The following is a 19561-nucleotide window of genomic DNA, read 5'->3' as shown; positions in this document are numbered from 1 at the left end:
TTCTGATGTTGATTCACGTCCAAAACTTTTGTTTTCTTCTTCTTGGCACTTTGGATTCACTTACCGCAGCCCAAAACGAATTACGGTCGGCTGAAATTGAATGTCAACAGTATTGAAACTAGTATTAAAAATGAATATTTTATGAAACGAATGCTTGTTTATTTATAAAAGAGTATGAAGTAATACTAAATAGTTTAAGATTATGATTTTTACAGATAACGTCTATCTTGATATTTTAGAACTCATTATGATTATGATTTTTACAGATAACGTCTACTTTGTCATTCTGAAACTCATTATGATTATGATTCTTATAAATGATATTTATTTTAATATTTTAAAATTAATTTTTTTATGAAATTATTTTTATAAAAATTTTCGATGAATTTTAGAATGTCATAATTATTTAATTTGTGCGTTGTGCGAGACTTTTCAATTTACGAAAAAATTTATACTTTTTAGCCTAATGAATTATTTTAAGTTTTTTTTAACTTTTTTATCTTTTAATGATTTTTTGTCTATAACACAATAGAATGAAACGAAGCCCAAATCAAACCATAACTGTGTGGAGTAAATGGAACCACCAAAAATAAAAATCAGAACTAATCAAAGTATTGAGAATTTAATTTCAGTTTGTTGGGCTCATTCAACGACATAAAACAAAATAAAGAACATATTTTGCAATGGCGAATAATTTTCTCGTGGGATCCGCCACTATAAGACCAAAAAGGGTTCATCTGCTTCCCACTTGCCACTTCCCCGGTCCCCTTCGACTCCCTCTCTCTCTCGATCCCTCTCGAATCTTCTTTTATCGTAGCAGGGTAAAACATTGCTCTGGCGGATTTTAATCAAGCATAAGCGCCACCGCCGTTTTTCTTCAGGTATTTCTTTGCGATCTTTTTGTCTTTCGTTGCGCAATTCTTTTGATGGATATTTTTCTCTCCTTCGTTTCTGGATCTTGAGTAACAGCTGGCTTTTAGAACTGGCTGTTAGAATGTTTGTGTTTTTACGGCCTAGAATTGCTAAAAGGTTGAAGCATATTTCTTTTCTTGTATATTGAAACGGAGTTTGAATTTTTTTACCAGAATTTGAGAAGACTCTTTGATTGGTGATTTGAGAAATGGAGGGAGGTCAGGAGCAGCAAAATCAATCGCTCGGTAATAATATCTCTGACTCTACATTCTACAAGGCAACATTTATATTCTAGGTCTGCATCCTTATAGGTCTAAAACTTCCGTTGGGATTGAGCATCCATCCATGCTTGTGATTCGGAAAATTACGAGGAGAATGTATGATTATATGCTTGGTGTGTGTGCCTGCGCTTATTCTGATTGAATCAACGTTTGATGAAGACTATATAACCCTATCTTCAGTATAAGTAATACTAACCCTAAAACCTCACATCATATATAGGAATTCCCCATGTAAGCTTCAGTATTATTGTTGCATTTTACGTGCTCATGTTGGGAAATTCTACTTCTTTCCCGGAGTAGTTGTACTGTTATATTTTCATCTCCCCGTGAAGATTGAAGTGTATATTTTTATAGCTCTGAAGAGTACACCTGTGTTTGGGTCCTTCGGGATATAAATCCGTAGTCAAAAGTTGACTTTTATAATGTAAACTCCAATAACTAGATTCTGGAAAGTATGGACTCCTAAAATGCAGTGAAAAAGCCAGAACAGCTCGTCATAAACTAGTATAAGGTTGGGATCTATCTCTTGCTTTGCATCAACTCTTGGCAAATATTGACGGAAGTACTGGGGTATAACCAGTTTTCCTTTTCAATGCATTTTATTTCAATAACCAGTTGGTTTTAAAATGGCCTAAGTACTCCTTCCCACCTCTCACCCCCCCCAAAATGTTAGTGTCTACGCTGCTGGTAATTCCTTAACAAAATTTTTGAATTCTATTTTCAAGTCATTAGGTTATGGAAACATGTTAAAATCAGTTGGATGAAGTTTGGAGGGTTTTAGCAAATTTGGAGAAAAAATGGAAGAGTTCAACTTAACACTGCTTCAATATTTTAGCCATAATTATTGCCCCAACATCGGATTCAGCTGATTATTGCAGCACTGTGTAGAAGACTGAAGGACCTTCAACTTTATCTCCATCATAGTTTTCAAATTCCAACCTTTTCAGACTCAAAAGCTGAATTGAACTCTGAGGGTTCACTAAACACACAGGATACTTCACAATAGACTATTGAGTGACTTTAGGGAATCACCTCTTTTGAACCAGAACAAGAGAAACCACATCTTATAAATGTTCTCCTCAATGCAAGGCACACATATTCTTACTAGGGCTGTAGTCTTCCTTGGGTGCATTTTCAATCTACAGCTCTCTGCTGCTTAAGTGTTTGTCCAAAGTCAGTTTGAAAGTCTGGAAAACCATTTGAACATCTAGGAAAAAATATTATTTCCAAAGATTATCTGAAGTGTGCTTCAACAAGGAATTGTTGAGAGCTCATAACCACTTCATGTCAACAGCTCTCCTCGATAAAAGGGCACACATTTTCATACTAGAATTCTAGTCTCTCTTGGATGCATTTTTTTATCTATGCAGCTGAAATATCTGTTTCGAAGTCAATCTAAACATCCAGAAAACCATTCAAACATCTTGGAACAGAATATTGTGTTTTTGAAAAATATCTGAAGAGTGTCCCACATGGAATTCTTGAAATCTGTAAACTGTCACAACCCTGTTGCGACTGCTGCAGCTTTTAACACAATTCCGAGGGAATTGCGAAAGAGATTCAGAACTCTACTTGATAGGGAGTCGTCGGAAAGAAGAAGACAACAAGGAATTTGCGAGAAGGAGAGAAGAGGGAGAGATAGACGAGAGTGACTGAGAGGGAAAGAGAGAGAGAGCAGCTGAAAAATAGAATCTTCTTGATTGTTACCCCACTACATCGCACGGCAGGTACCTTTATAGGGCCGTTGGAGGAAATATTCCCCTGACAGATGGGGCCCTCTCCCTTAACCGTGTAACAACTTGATTCTAACCAACCTATTGGTCCACCTAGCGCCTGGCTACAGCCGAAATGAACTTACAAATTAAAGGTCTTAATCAGCAAAATTTAAAAGAGCAACTCTTAGTAGACTGCCTGTGTGACATAAACCACTGAAACAATGTCCTTAATGTGATAACCTCGGAAAATTCAAGCTCAAAGTCAGTTATTGACCGAAACACAGGTCTGAGAAGGAAGGCTTTCAACCATACATTCATGTAGAAGAGGGTGTTTAGGACTAAATCATGCATAGAGAACACATCATAAGACAGACTTTTGCAAAGATCCCAGCACGTGTTTCACTTTATGGGATTTCTTGCTGTAAATTTGGAGATACATTAAAGAGAGCTACATTTTCAAGTCTCAAATATACACTTTTTCATTCTATAAGGTTGAAGGTTTGTGCTTCTAGTTCTAGTTGTAGCTTGTGGATGAATTTTGAAAGTGCAATGAGACTCAACAATTGGCAAACATTGAAAAACCATATTATTGAATGCAGTGCATGACTAGATGGAACTTTTTGATAGAAAAGCTTTGTACCTAAGGCATGAGAGAAATCCTAGCTGGGGTATGCCATATGCTTCATAAGTTGCGTGTTCTTTATTCAATTCCTAATAGGGGATTGCTTGGTTGTTTACATTTCTTGCCTTTCCCTTTGGGGTGTTTCCCCAGGTTGTCCATGTAACACTGGGCATACTTCATATGTTTACAAGCAATAAGTTGTAAATATATTAACTAAATAATTGATTAATTAGTAGGAGCAAAGGGAACAAGGTATCTCCGTGTTTTGGCATAAGCAAGTGGTTTGTCAAAATACTCAGTTTTACTTATATCTCTAGTTTAAATATTTGGTCATTTATGATATCAAAATTTGAGCTCCAACTAATCCAACTTTACCAATTATCCAGAGAGTCTATCACCTTTAGGACTAACCAAGTGGTTGCATTTCCTATTCTTTATCTAGTTCACGTGTTAAACTAAATGTGGTCCATTATAATTAGGCTTTTCATTGCTATTGAAGATAGTAGTTATTATGTACTAGCAATAACTAGGAGGGTACTTACATAAAATGTAATTGTGCAAGTAGAAGAAGGGATAGAACAAAATGTAGTTAGGCCCTGTTTGTAATTGGCCATTGGCGGGCACATACATATGTATGCGGGGAGTGGGTATAAATTGTAACCCACCCCCACATGGAGAGGTATCCAAAAGTTGAATACACATTTTTGAATTTCCCTCCAACTCTCTCTCTCTCTCTCTCTCATCTTTCTGATCTTTCTCTCTTCTACAATTTTGTTCTTCCTTACTTACCTTTGGGAAGGAGCTCCAAATTGATCATTGCCAAATCCCCGAGGATTTGACAATTTTGGTATCAGATCTTTCTTGGGCCATGGGGGTTGGAAGTAAGCAGCGATGGCTAAAGGAACTAGGATGAAGAATTTGGAGACTCAAGTGCACCAGTTTGGATCCATGGTGAATAATCTTCAGAGTCGAGTGGATCAGCTAGAATTGGGGTCAAATCGGAATCATGAGGCCATTTTGGTTGTTAATCAAAAGTTAGAGGTAGCGGTCGCATAGATCCGTGAGGATTTGGGAGTCCAAATGCAGGAGCAAATGCAAACATTCGTGGTGATGTTTGCAAGGCAAAATTAGATGCACCTCTCAGCTGTTTTTCCTCTAAGAGAGAGGACAAATCCCATCCTACCGAGACAAGGACAAATGGATCTGATGGCACAAGAACAAGGGATGAATTAGAGGCCATCAAGAGCCTCTGAAGGAGATGAGGAGAGTGGTGAATTTGGGTGGAGAAGGCGACCAGAGGCGCAGGTGGGGCAACACCAACACGGTATGCCCTTGCCATAGTTGGAAATATAATTGTTCGATGGCCTTAGCCCTCACTGGTGGATTAGGAGGTGTGAGTTGGCGTTTGAATGGTATGTGGTGGCCAAGAGGCAGAAGGTGACAATGGCGGCCACCTACCTCAATGACTCCAGTGACGCTTGGTTCCAAGGGTGGTCCAAGGTCCAAGGTGAGTGCAGATGGGAGGAATTTGCTGAAGAGCTTTGCGTGAGGTTTGGGGATCGAGGTTTATCTGACCCGGTAGAAGAGTTCAACAAGCTCAAGCAAGTAGGTTCGGTGATGGATTACCAATTGCGGTTTGAGGAGCTCAAGGCCTTAATGCTCACTCACAACTTATACCTAACGAAGGCATACTTTGTTTCAAGCTTCCTAAGTGGCTTGAACGGGAAGTCGATGGTGAAGGTACTTTGACCTAGGACCCTCAAACATGCCGTTGATAGCGCTAGGCTCCACGAGCAAATGGTGGAGGTGTTATGAAGAAACAAAGGATCGTAACTAAGGGGGTTGCACAAGGAAGTTTGCCTCAGCCCTTAGGAGAGGAACTATGGTAGGAGTTGGGTAGGGGGTCACCGGGGATGAAGAATTTAGCACTGTCGGCCTTGACCACCTAATATGGGAAGACCACAGAGCAGAGGAGGCATGCCAATCTTTGCTTCCGCTGCGGGGGAAAAGTACTTCCCCGGCCATTTGTGTAGGAAGCAACTCCTACTGTTGAAAGGAGAAGAAGAGGAGTTGGTAGAGGAAGAGGAGGAGACCATAGTTCTGAAAGGCACGAGGTGCAACAAGGCGCAAAAGGTCCTGGAGCCTGAGGCGCGCCTTTTAGAAAAAAAAACTCAAAATCTTGTAAAATCATAAAAAACTATCAAATTATCAATAATAACACATGCATATTATTAATGATTCATTATCTTCACATTCTAAACTAACAACATCAAAGTTGATTCATTCATCATGCAAATTCTAAACTAGAAAACATCATCAAAGTTGATTCATTCATTATGCAAATTCTAAACTAGAAATATCATCAAAATTCAAACTTAAAGTCTCAAAGTCAAACAAGTACCAATCATCATGCAAAATTCTAAACAAACATATAAACACTACAAGTTCACAATCAAGAAAATGTTTTCATTTTGAAAAATGCTATTTTTCTAAGTCTGAAAGATTAGCGCATATAAGGAGACATATAAGAAAATGTTTTCATTTTGAAAAACTATCTCTTGGTATTTTGATAGCTAATATTCATTGTTGTTAAAATGATTTTTAATGAATTTTTCAAGAAATAGTAGGTAGTTATTTTGAGAGTGGTAAAATCGCTAAATCCCGAGTTTGTACAAACTAAAATTTTATTTTGTTATTGTTATGGATTTTGATTTTTTAGATATTTTTATTGAATCTAAACATGGGGTACTTTCTTATTTACATTTATGTATTAAAGTAAATGGAAGGTAAAATATAAATAAAAGAAAATGTGAACATTTACTTAAACTAAAAAAATGTAAATATGTTGTAATGTATACATGCTGGAACCAAGGGGAGGGGAGGAATTGGGTTGTCCAAGTTCTAATTAAAACCTAAGTTCCATGAGGCACGCCTTTCGCCTCGGCGCATTATCGTGCAAGGCGAGGGCCTCACTGAAATCGCCTCGCCTCGGCCCAGGTGAGGCGCCAAACTGGCGCCTTAAGGCGCCTTGCGCCTAGGCGCGCCTTTAACAACTATGGAGGAGACACCCCACTTGCAAGGAGAAGAGGAAGAGGGCAATGGAGAAATCTCTTTGCATGCCCTAGAGGGCTTGACTAACAACAAGATCATCAAGGTGGAGGAGAATGCGGAGAACAGTAAGTTAATAATCCTCATTGATTGTGGGAGTATCCACAATTTCTTAGATGAAGGAACAACTCGAAGATTGAAGTGTCCCCTGATCATTACACAACCATTGTCAGCGATTGTAGCGAATGGCAACAAGGTCATAAGCAAATCAACATGTGCTAGATTTTACTGGGAGATTGAAGGAGAGGGGTTCAGAGCTGATTTGAGGCTTCTGAAATTGGGGGGTTGCGATGTGGTGTTAGGCGTTGATTGGATGAAGCAAGTCAGCCCAATTTGCTTTGATTTTAATAGGATGGAGGTGAAGTTTGAGAAGGATGCAAACCAATGACCTTGACAGGGAGCAAGGAATGGGGGGCTTGTAAGATGAGAACATGGAGAAGGCTGCATAATCTGCTTAAACAAAAGCTGAACCAGGTGCCCTAGTTATTTTCAATCGAAGCTATGGAAAGAGGAAATGAGGAGTTGGAGGCAAAAGGGGAATTTATTTTAACGGTTACCACACCTCCCCAAGCTAACCTAAAGGTACATCGAACTGACCTCCTTAATATGCTCCTTATTGAGTTTGAAAATCTATTTGTAGAACCTGTAACCCTACTCCCAACCTGACCTATTGACCACTCAATCCACCTCAAACCCAACACTAACCCAATTAATATTCGTGCCTATCGATACCCCCCTAACCAGAAAACAATGATAGAAAATTTGGTTAAAGAAATGCTCCAAAAGTCTATCACAAGACCTAGCCACAACCCCTTTGCCTCCCCTGTGTTGCTAGGAAAAAAAAAATATATATATGGCACATGGTAGTTTTGCATTGACTATCGCCGATTGAATGAAGTTACCATCAAAGACAAATTCCCAATTCCCCTTATTGAAGATTTGCTAGATGAATTGAACCATGCCACCATCTTCACTAAGCTTGACCTATGATCCGGTTACCATCAAATCCGGATGAACCCCTCTAATATACCTAAGACTTCTTTCCATACTCACCATGGCCACTATGAATTTCTTGTAATGCCATTTGACCTAACAAACACCTCAGCCACCTTTCAATCTCTCATGAATTAGATTTTTGAACCCCACCTTAGAGATTTTATACTTGTATTCTTTGATGATATTTTGGTATATAGCCCCACCTTTGACCTTCAATTAAAACACCTAAGGACTGCATTTGAGATTCTCAAACTCAATAGGTTGTATATTAAGAGGTTAAAATATGCCTTTGCACAAAATCAAGTGGAGTGTTTGAGAGATGTGATATCTGGGAAGGGAGTGAGCATTGACCCCAACAAGGTGGTAGCCATGATCAACTGGCCAAGACCTACATCCCTTAAGGCCTTGAGGGGATTTTTAGGGTTGATGGGCTATTGCAGAAGATTTGTGAAAGGGTATGGGGGGATCAGCAAGCTGTTAATTGATTTGTTGAAAAAGGACAGTTTTATGTGGGGTTTGGAGGCAGAGGATGCTTTTGAATTGTTGAAGAAGACAATGAGTGAAGCCCCTGTGTTGAGCTTACCTGATTTTGACAAGACTTTTATAGTTGAAACAGATGCAAGTGGGGTGGGAATAGGGGTTGTCCTAATGCAGGAGGGCAGACCCTTTGCTTTTATAAGCCAGGCCTTGGCCCCCCAAGCATGTGGGCCTCAACATCTATGAAAAAGGGGATGACCAAGCTTATGGGATTGGACTATGTCATTTAGTACAGGAAGGGTAAGGAGAATATTGTAGTGGATGCCTTGTCCTGGAGCATGGAGGAAGGGTTGGCAGCCTCTATTATAGCTGTAATACCTAATTGGTGCCAGGAGATAGCAAGAAGTTATGAAAGGGATGACCAGGCCAAGGGCCTCCTAGAGCAATTGATCATAGACCCAACGAATAAACAAGGGTATACCTATGAAAATGGAGTGATTAGGTTTAAGGGTAGACTCGTGAGAGGGGGCAGTGAGGAGTTGAAGAAGAAGATACTCCAGGTTTTACATGAGTCTCCTATGGGGGGACACTCAGGCGTACAAAACACGTACCATAAGGTAAAGTAGTTGTTTTATTGGCCAAAGCTCAAGGAGGAAGTCATGCATTACGTTCTAGCTTGTGAGTTGTGCAAAAGATGTAAACACGAGACTATAGCCTACTCGGGGTTATTGCAACCACTTCCTATCCCAAGCTAGGCATGGGAGAGTTTGTCGATGGATTTTATAGAGGGGTTGCCGAAATTAGAGGGAAAGGACTGCATCCTTCTTGTGGTAGATCGTTTTACAAAGTTTGGCCACTTCTTAAGCCTTGCTCACCCTTATACTGCCTAGGAAATGGCCTGGACTCTACTAGATCAAGTGGTTAAGGTGCATGGGGTTCCCAAAACTATTGTATTGGACAGGGATAAAGTATTTACTAGCCTCCTATGGCAGACTTTGTGGAAATCCTTAGGGGCCAAGTTGAACCTATCCACCCCCTATCATCTTCAAACAGATGGGCAAACGGAAAGGGTCAACCAATGCTTGGAGACCTATTTTCAGTGTTTGTGTTTTGAGAATCCAAGAGGCTAGCACAAATGGCTTTCGGTGGTACAATTGTGGTATAATTCCAACCACCACAGTGCCATTCAGAGGTCCCCTTTTGAGGCTCTTTTTGGCTACAAACCACCCTACTACCAGCCCTACCGGGACCCACAAGTGTAGCAACAGTGGATGAGCACCTATAATAGAGACAACAGGTCCTACAGTAGCTTAAGAAGGACCTGGCCATGGCCCAGAATCGTATGAAGCAATTGGCTGAACGGGGAAGGAGTGAAAGGGAATTTGAAGTAGGCAAAGAAGTGTAATTGAAGTTGAGGGGGCCTCACTCCCTAGCTGCAGGCCCCATCTCCAAGCTCAATCCAAGGTATTTTGGTCCCTTTCCCATTATGGCCAAGATTGGCAGGGTGGCCTATAAACTTCAGCTACCAAAAGCTACCCAAATACACCCGGTCTTCCATGTGTCCTTATTGAAGAAAGTAGTAGGAGAACAACGGGTGAGACCCCAACTACCTTTGGAAGTGTTTGAGACCAATGGGATCCCGGAACCCGCTGCTATCTTGGATAGGCAGGTGTTCTACCACCAAGGGGCACCCATTGTGCAAGTATTGGTGAAGTGGTCCAATAGACATGGGGATGATAGCACTTGGGAGTACCTCCTGGACTTGCTCAACGAGTTCCTGTGAGCAGCCAGCCTACTAACCATTTCTTCAGGACAAGAAATTGCCCCGGGGGGGGGGGGGGGGGGTATTGTTATGTACTAGCAATAACTAGGAGGGTACTTACGTAAAATGTAATTGTGCAAGTAGAAGAGGGGATAGAACAGAATGTAGTTAGGCCCTGTTTGTAATTGGCCATTGGCGGGAACATACATGTGTATGCGGGGAGTGGGTATAAATTGCAACCCACCCCCACATGGAGAGGTATCCAGAAGTTGAATACACATTTCTGAATTTCCCTCCAACTCTCTCTCTCTTTCTCTCTCGTCTTTTTGATCTCTCTCTCTCTCTTCTACAATTCTGTTCTTTCTCACTTACCTTCAGGAATTCTCTTGATTCCCCGGTGATCACTACCAATTCAGAAGGAGCTCCGAATTGATCATTGCCAGATCCCTGTGGATCTGAGAGTAGTGTGTCATCAAATCCATTTTCAGGTCATCTTCTCTTTATTAGGTTTGAAATCAGGGCTGCTTTTGTTTTCTATTCCTGACACATTGCTTGATTTGCTTTTGTTCACACAAGAGATGTTGCAACATGTATTTTGAATAAGAATCTATATTAATTAGCATTTGAAAAAGTAGACAGAAAAAACTAGAGTGAGTGAACATACTTTTCGTGAGGAGAACGTTGCTTTCCTGATGGTAAATTTGTGGCTGCAAGCTTTACAAATTATAACTGATGCTTCTTAACTGCGTACTGTATGAAAATAAAATGGTAAATATACAACAGATATTTCTGAGCTTCCATTGGCTTTTCAAATCTATCATATGATGCATGAGAGGCTGAATATGCATGCATTATCATTTTTTTTTTTCCCCTGAAGAGTTTGATCACTGATTCATTTTATTCATGTGTACAATAAAAAGTTTATTGAAGATAAATTTTAAATGCAAGATGTCATGATTGGTTTTCTTTTGCATTTCTGCTATGATTTCTGCCTCCATCTTTACGACAGCTAAAAATATTTTTGATAAACTGTTTTCTTTTGTAAAGATAAGAGTTTGGCATACATCTAGATCTTTTCCTATGTGAAGAAATGCAAACTTAAAATTTTGACTAACCATGCTGTATGATTGGGAGAATTTGTGATAACAGACAAGGAAATGCACTTTGATTCTGATGGAAGTTTTATAGGGCAAAAACAAATATATTGGACGTAAATTCCCCAAATTGGTGTTTTTGTAATTTGTACTGAGTGGCAACTTGTTAATACTTCTTGAAAGCAAGAACTCTACTTATGTCTGCTTGGAATACTGATTATTAGAATCTTCTAGTGCTTGTCATAAACCTCATTTATACTGTCCAATAATATTACCTTCCCCAAAAATATGCCATTTGCAATCTGCTCATGAAGGATCTTAAAATTGTCTGCTGTTGGTGGCTGTATTAGGAAGAAATACTTTTAAGGATTATTGATGTCATCATCCTTTTCCAGGTGAAGATGGTGAAAGTGAAATCATTGCTGAAAGTGCTTCAGTTGTGCATGGAGAACTTCCTCAAGATGGTCATAGGCCACCAAAAGTTGACTCTGAAGTGGAAGTTCTTCATGAGAAAGTCACTAAGCAAATTATCAAGGAAGGTCATGGTCAGAAGCCATCCAAATATTCAACATGCTTTTGTAAGCCCCCACAGCCAATTCATTCTTGAAGTTATAAGGTGTCTCTTATGATTGTAATTGTTCCTCATATTTATTATTGAATCTAATACCTTCAGTAGCATGACATCACATGTTTTGAAGTCCAACAACCGTCAAACAATTGAATTTGGACTGCGTCTTCCACAGCCATAGCAGTTCTTTTGAAATTTGTGTCACAATAATGTTAATGCAAAAAGTTAGGCATGAAGGAGACCAAGAAAGCCAAGTAAAGGGTCCTGTTTTTATGCAAAATGTTTGATGAATTTTACAAAGTTGAGAGAAGTGGTTAAGAAGGCGTTGGCTAGGCTATATAATTGGTAATCCATAACCAAAACAAATTCAGAAATGTTGTTAGAAAAGGAAAAAAATGGATGAAGTTTTCAGGCTCAAACTAAGGGTCTATCCTATCCATTTATCCATTATTGGTTTACAATTGTAAATATTGTCTTCTTGTGATAATAATGCATCTATGGGATCTTGATTCTCTGTTATTGTGAGTGAAACTGCAGTGAAGATGAATTAACATAGTAGAATTCAAGCTTTTCATACTAAGGTTGAAAGATTGTTCTATTGAATTTGAGATCAGATTCCGCTGGCAAGAATTATCATTAATGAATTTGTTTCTTCCAGTCCCTTTCTATTCTTAAACGGTAAGTACTGAATGCTAAAAAAAAAAACCATTAGTTAGCATTGAACCCAGTGGCACAATGCACTCGAGCTTCCCTTTCATAATTTTAGTTTTTAATTTAGCCATGAGAACTTTGCATATACTTTTGCTGCCAGAATTCTGGACCACGGAGTAACTATTGTTTTTACTACAACAATAAATCAAGCCTTAATCCCACTAGGTGGGGTCAGCCACATGAATTCTCTCTTGTTTATGGCCATATCTTCAGTGTGGCTATCACTATTTGTCAAATCATGGAAACTAAGGAGCCGTACTTTTGAGAGCGTGGAGCATCCAACATGACTAATCCATCCTCACATTTCAAAAGAATAAAAAATAAAAAAAAATAAGGATAAGATTATTAGAAGAATTCCCTACAAATTTTTGAAGTTAAAATGGTTAAAACCATTGGTGACCCTTCTGGCAAAAATATGTCCAAGGAAAACTTGATGTATTCTATCCCATGGGAGTTGACTAAACACTAACCTATTTTTGCTATTCTGAACACTTGATAGTGCACTATAGGGCATGGACTGAAAGCACCCAGCACAAGTTTGAAGACACATGGCAGGAACAGCGACCAATCGAGTTGGTATTAGGAAAAGGTACTCTCATAATCAATGCCTGTTTCTGTAAGTTCTATATTTTGGTAACAAAAAACTTTTACCTGTATTAGTATGTGTCATCGTTGGGCAAAATTGACTGTAGAAGCATCAGGTGTTATTTTTATTTTCTTAGTGCAAATTATGATACTGTGTTGATTGCTTCAAGTAAAAGTTTTTATCTGCATATACTTTTTGGAACCATTTTGAAATTGTAATATTATTTGCCAAGAATAAGAATTTAAGTTGCTAAAATTTCTTCACTTCAAACTTCTGCTGAACAAAATAATAAACATCTGTTGCATTTTTTAAACAGAGAAAAAAGAAATGACAGGTCTGGGCATTGGTGTGTCCAGCATGAAGTCTGGTGAACGTGCACTACTCCATGTGGGGTGGGAACTAGGCTATGGGAAAGAAGGAAGCTTTTCTTTCCCAAATGTTCCACCAATGGCAGATATTCTCTATGAACTTGAACTCATTGGTTTTGACGAAACCAAAGAAGTAAGTTGCCTCTGTGAGTTTTTGATGAATATTATGTGTTCATTCTTGAAATATGATGACCTTGTCAATGTGCTCATCACACTAGATTTCCAATATGTTGCAGGGAAAAGCTCGTAGTGAAATGACAGCAGAGGAGAGGATTGGTACAGCTGATAGAAGAAAGATGGATGGAAATGCTTTGTACAAAGAGGAAAAACTGGAGGAGGCTATGCAACAGTATGAAATGGTTACAAGATCTTATCTCTGCATGTTATTCCTGTTCTATTTATCACTCAGAGGCATTAGTGAGTATAGTTTTTCCTCTTTTTAACACACTGTAGTAAATGTTGTGCAGGCCATTGCTTATATGGGGGATGACTTCATGTTCCAGTTGTTCGGAAAGTACAGAGATATGGCTTTGGCAGTAAAGAATCCATGTCACCTTAACATGGCAGCTTGCCTGATAAAACTGAATCGCTATGAAGAAGCAATTGCACAATGCAGCATTGTACATGTCACTTCTTGGTTATATCTTGGTTATGTTGCCCATTCTCTTTTATATCCAGTTTATCCTCTCACTTAATGCTGCTAGATTGACGAAGGAGCCCGGAGCCTGTTTTTACACATCTGGGTCTACAGGCTTGTTAAACACTGAAACTTCACATCATATGATATTTCCTTTCTATTTCGGGTATTCTTCTTTGCTTTCTCTCTGTTGGTCCGGGAGAAAGGAGAGAGGGGGGAGGGGGGGGGGGGGGTTGGAAATTCTGAGTGCAATCTCTGTGAAGGAATTGCATCCATCCATCCAGTGTCGAAAACTTTTAAACTTGGTAGACAGCATTTTCTCTTCATTGCTGGGTTTAGCTTAACTTAAAGCATCCGTTTTAAGTTTGTTTTTTATTCCTCTAGAGGTACCTTCTTTTCATTGTTCACTGTGTTTTACTTCTTTTACCTGCTTTGAACACATCATGCAGTCTTCTTATGATGCCGTTTTCCAAACTTAATTTGGGTGCAATGTTGCCTGCCATGATAAGTTTCTCAAAGTCCATTTTAGTTTATTAAATCATTTCTCACCTACTTTTTGCCTTTTTCTTTATCCTTTCAGGGGAATGGCCTTGGTGCTTCCCATTACAGATTCTGTGCTTTGATTTAACCATAATGGCAGCTATGTCAAAATAACCCTTTGTTTTCCACACAGACTGCTACTTATCATTTATTGCCAAATAAATTGGTAGTTTTGGCATGCTTCTTGATATCCAGGAAAATTTCCTAGCATTGTGTGTGTGTGGAAGGTTGAACTGCATAAGTGACTCTTAATCTTATCGATTGAAATATGTTCTAGGTGTTGATGGAGGATGAAAACAATGTTAAAGCACTATTCAGACGAGGAAAAGCTAGAGCAGAACTTGGACAGACAGACGCTGCTCGAGAAGACTTTCTCAAGGCTCAGAAATTTACTCCCGGGGACAAAGCAATTGCAAGGGAGCTACGTTTACTTGCTGAACATGACAAGGCTATTTATCAGAAGCAAAAAGAGCTCTACAAAGGATTATTTGGTCCAAGACCTGAGCCTAAACCGAAGAGAACCAACTGGCTAGTTCTCATATGGCAATGGTTAGTATCACTACTGTATCGCATTTTTAAGAGCGGGAGGCAGAAAGCTGACTAAGCCATTTGTTTTCGGAAACGTGTTAACTGAGTGATAGGCAAGTGAAACTGTTTAATAATATTACATTACAGTAACGCGGAAAGCAGACATGGCTGTGACACTCTTTTTGTTTAGCTCATCTTCTTGCTTGGATGTTGTTTAGATTACCTGTATAATACTGTCCAAAAATTAATCCCCCCCCCCCCCCCCTCCCCCCTCTTCTCTTTCCCCTGAATCTTCCAAGCATTTTCGGCTCTCTCTCCCCCTCCCCCTGAATCGTTCAAGCATTTTCGATTATTTCCCCCTCCGTCGCTCCCGCTTGGTTGGTTTCTGCGGCCAGCAACTTGAATTTTGCCCGTTCTGCTCAAAAGCTTGGTTTTTAGTCTTTTAGCAGAAACTGCAAAAGCGGTTTGACGTCACAATCCAATGATATGTTCATGTATCTATAATTGGAATAAATAGCAGTCGTTGATTTTTTATTACGTCAGGATTTAAAATAAAATTTCCTTCAACTACTTAAACCAAATAATAATAGTGTATTATTAATGGATTCTGATATCACGTTAGCACAAAATTGTAAAATCTTGTTACAATGAATATTTCTCCATGAATAGGGAGGTGACCTGACATGGCCACAGTTCTATTTTGGAATAAGTTTGGTGCAGGGCTCGTGATATTTTGTAAAAAAGAAAACTCCAGAAGTGAAGCAAACAAGTTTTTGATGATCTTCCAATTGACCTTGTCCAAAGAAGCTTGGAAACCTAGCCTCTTTGAAGCTCGTACTCCCAGTTTTTATAGCACAAATTGAAGATTTAATTACAATACAAAATATCACAAAAATCCCAGCTCTGTATCCAAAAGAGAAAACACAAACTTAGTTGCAAACAAGGAAAAGGTAATCCAAAGAACAATATCCATTTAGCCATGAATGGCTTATGATGAATCCATCTTCAGGGAACAACACTATTCCTCTGATCATGCTGTGTTACCATGGCTGCTTGAGCATGGACGTCCAAGCACAGTAAGCACAAACTATCTTCTGAGATATGTACACATACACAGCAAATGACAAACTCATCAACACCAAGTCCTTCCAGTCACCCTTCTGCTTGGGACTCAAACTATCCTTCAATCTCTTCCCAAAATTCTCAACACTGACAACAAGCTCTGGCAAGAACTGCTTCTTCTCCTTCTCCTTCCTTTCCTTGACTTCCGAGCCCGGCCGATCGATCGGTATGCGGCTCTGGCAGGATACGGTGATGAGAATTCTGGGGCAGTTTTTGCTCTGAAGAGCTTGGCCTGAGCAGTTTCTGCTCTGGCAAGAGTGACCAAGAAAGAGAGCAGCCATGGCAGAGAGGCAACTAAGGTTTTGGTTGGATTGGGTCTTGGATGTGGAGTTCTGATGAGTTGATTCAAAGAAGATTGGGATTTTGGAGCCTTGTTGGAGAAGAAAATGGATTATCCATCAGGTCTAAGAGAAGTTGGAAGAAAATATCTTTCATAGAAAGCAGTATATACCTTAGATTTCAGAAGGAAGGAAGCCAGTATGGATAAGGTTCTTGATTGGAAATGTCTATATATTCCATTATTATAATAAAATGTCACACTTGGAATTGACTGTTAATATTGATTATATTTATAGATTCCCATTTATTTATAAGATCAAATGTACAATAGTATTATTTACTTATTCTTAGCATTATTCCACGTTAAACCATTTTACAATAATATAATTGCTCGAATTATTTAATAAAAATTTGAAACACAAACAAAAAAAATTTCTATCCCATCAACGTCTGCAAAATTTGTGTACCAATTTAAACATTTCAAATCTAATTGGAGGATGAAATTGATTGAAAATTATATAATTTAAGAGTGAAGTTAAAATAATAAAAAATTTAAGATACAATTAGCTCTAAATTATATAATTTAAGAGTATTTTTTAAAAAAATTAAAAATTTAAATAAAAAACATACAAGTATATAAAATAAAATATATATTTGACTAATTATCCAAAGTCAAATAACAAAAAGAAAGAGTAAGAATATTTAGTTTTCAAGACATAAGTCGAGCGATTGGATAAATGATATGTCAATATCAGTTTGATGGATCGTGAATTCGATTTTCACTTTGTATAGTGAGGTTAAATTTTATGTCTATAATTTATTTTTTATAATATAATTAAGAGTAAGAGCATACAAGTAAGGGCACTCGTTCCAAGAGTAGGGATATTTGGATATTTCACAAAATTCAAAGACAAATAAAATAATATACACTCCCCCCCAAAAAACGTATATTTACAGAATGATAAATATTTTCCAAGGAAAATGGATGTCCAATCAATCACGTGGCGGGTCGCGTGCCCATCTCTCATTCCTGGCTGGTTCCATGACCATAGAAACTGGATCAGCTACCCCCACACCTGGTTGGTTGGATCAAATCAAACAAATCCGAACATAACAGATCAAATAAATTCACTACCTCACTACTAAATCAATAAAAATAAATCTCACACTTACACGCACACCCACACACACACACACACACACATATATATATATATATACACATACACGGTGTGAAGAAGAAAGAAAGAAAGAAAGCGCAAAAGTGAAAACCAGGATGAATTCTCCTACCTTCTTCTCTCCCGCTGCGACCTCCTCCCTCAATCACCGTCCTAATCCACTCCTCAGCACTCCTTCCGCCCACGGGACCTCGTTTCACAGGCGGCCGCCTCATTTGGTCCCCGGCGGAGCCGCCCGGAGACCCGCGTTGCCGCCGGTGAGGGCGTCAGATTCGACCACTCCGGCCGCGGCGTCTTCGTCCGGGGCCGTGGCGGTGCTGGCGGACGAGGAGGAGAAGGCGGCCGAGGGGAAGATCGGGGCCAGGGTTAGGGTTAAGGTGCCGTTGAAGGTTTACCACGTGCCGAAGGTGCCGGAGATGGATTTGTGTGGAATGGAGGGGGTTTTGAAGCATTACGTTGGGGTGTGGAAGGGGAAGCGGATCTCGGCCAATCTTCCGTACAAAGTTCAGTTCATCACGGAGGTGGAGGGTCGAGGACCGGTCAAGTTCTTCGCGCATATTAAGGAAGATGAGTTTGAATATCTTGATTGACTTGCTATTGAGTTTTGCACTGTTTGCTTGAATCCTGTTGCTGTCATCAGTGCCACCTGAATAATAATATCTCTTTACAAGTTCTATTCTGATAATTGATGTAAATAATTCAGCTAACCTGGTCTTCAAATCTGTATTTTTGCGGTCTGGATATCCTTTTTTGGCCGTTTAAATAGTTGAACCAAACAATTGGTATCAGATTAGTCATTTAGCTGATTTTAAGTTGCCCAAAGGGTTCTTCTCCATTGAAGGACTTGTTAGTAGTGAATTTAAATGGTCATACTTGTTGGTGGACCAAAATCTGTGAATTTAATGTATTTGACTGAATAATTCATCAATGGTGACTCGCATACTAAATTGCTAAAAACAATTTATTTAGATTGGAGACCAATCATATTTAACTACAACAGCACATGAAGCCTTAGTTAAAAGCCTTAATCTCAATATGTGAAGTTGACTACATAAATCCTAACTCACCAATCATTTCCATGTCACGTCTAAGAGTCTCTCACTAAGTTTTTTGTTTCCTTCCTTCATCTCTTTTGCTCAAGACTTGTTTCATTGCATCCACTCTCCTTCCAAGAGCTTCTATTGGTCATTTTTTCACATGATTAAATAATCTTAATCGTGTCTTACTTATTTTATCTTAAATATCAACCACTTAAACGTTATTATGAACAACCTTATTTCTAATTTCATCTTTTTTTGTGTGACTGCACGTTGATCATAACATCCTCATCTCCTATATACTCATATTTTACACATGTTGGTGTTTTACTGCCAACATTTTGTGCCATGATTTGACCGAATTAGGTTTTTGTGTTAATTCATGAGCTTTTGAAACTAAACTTACCTTTTTTCAACAGTCTATTTTTATCTAGATCACTATTTAGTTGGCACAAGTTGGCGAGTTGAGCTTTTCTTATTTCATTATCAGTGATTGATGCAAGTTACAGAAGTATTAGACGCAGAGCAAATGAAGTATTCCTGCATTACCTTTCTTTTCCCAATTGGTTACATTTACTTTAGGGCTAGTAAAAAATGTCAAAATTCACTTCAGCTCTTAGATTTTTAATCCGGTTAATGTGCACAAAGGTTAGTAGTTCAGCAAGTTACCAAGGGTGTGTTTGATTGCATTTAGTTGGAAAAGGAAACATTTTTCAACTTCCATGGAAAACAAAAACCACCACCCCCTTAGAATTAATTTTCCATGGAAAATAGGCCAAAACATGCTTTAAAGTGTTGTTTTAGACTCACTGGTTTAGGCAGATTTAGACGAACAATTATCTCTCCCAAACTCTTTTCCCACTCTCAGATCAACAGTAAGAGATATTAACACAAACAGGAAGTAGAGAATTCACAAAACTAAACAGAAACCAGAAAATCAAACCACAAGAAGCCGAAATTTATCCTGGTTCGGATTGCAAGTGTTGCAACCCTACATCCAGCAGTCAAAACACCCCGTGAGCAGTCTTTTTATTCCAAAA

The 19561-nt window shown here is 38.9% G+C and overlaps 3 protein-coding genes across 4 annotated transcripts; 2 read left to right on the top strand and 1 right to left on the bottom strand.

The window, feature by feature from the left end:
* Positions 1-717: 717 nt before the first annotated feature.
* Positions 718-15094, top strand: LOC127802044 (peptidyl-prolyl cis-trans isomerase FKBP42). Of its 2 annotated transcripts, none has more exons than XM_052337690.1 (8): positions 718-881; positions 1086-1157; positions 11363-11545; positions 12746-12835; positions 13149-13333; positions 13437-13559; positions 13668-13820; positions 14655-15094. In XM_052337690.1, exons 2-8 carry the CDS (start codon positions 1121-1123, stop codon positions 14979-14981), a joined length of 1098 nt encoding a protein of 365 aa, XP_052193650.1. In that variant the 5' UTR covers positions 718-881; positions 1086-1120; the 3' UTR covers positions 14982-15094. The 2 variants fall into 2 exon arrangements, with proteins under 2 accessions (XP_052193650.1, XP_052193651.1); XM_052337691.1 differs by lacking the exon at positions 718-881 and adding an exon at positions 886-962.
* Positions 15095-15695: 601 nt separating this feature from the next.
* LOC127802045 (uncharacterized) lies at positions 15696-16507 on the bottom strand. Its single transcript, XM_052337692.1, has one exon. It carries the CDS (start codon positions 16306-16308, stop codon positions 15946-15948), a length of 363 nt encoding a protein of 120 aa, XP_052193652.1. The 5' UTR covers positions 16309-16507; the 3' UTR covers positions 15696-15945.
* A 1005-nt stretch (positions 16508-17512) lies between these two features.
* Positions 17513-18290, top strand: LOC127801027 (ferredoxin-thioredoxin reductase, variable chain-like). Its single transcript, XM_052335802.1, has one exon. It carries the CDS (start codon positions 17583-17585, stop codon positions 18072-18074), a length of 492 nt encoding a protein of 163 aa, XP_052191762.1. The 5' UTR covers positions 17513-17582; the 3' UTR covers positions 18075-18290.
* Positions 18291-19561: the final 1271 nt, after the last annotated feature.

This window comes from Diospyros lotus, chromosome 5, assembly GCF_014633365.1.
Source record: "Diospyros lotus cultivar Yz01 chromosome 5, ASM1463336v1, whole genome shotgun sequence".
NCBI classification, from domain to species: domain Eukaryota; kingdom Viridiplantae; phylum Streptophyta; class Magnoliopsida; order Ericales; family Ebenaceae; genus Diospyros; species Diospyros lotus.
This window is presented reverse-complemented; position numbering and strand designations above follow the sequence as displayed.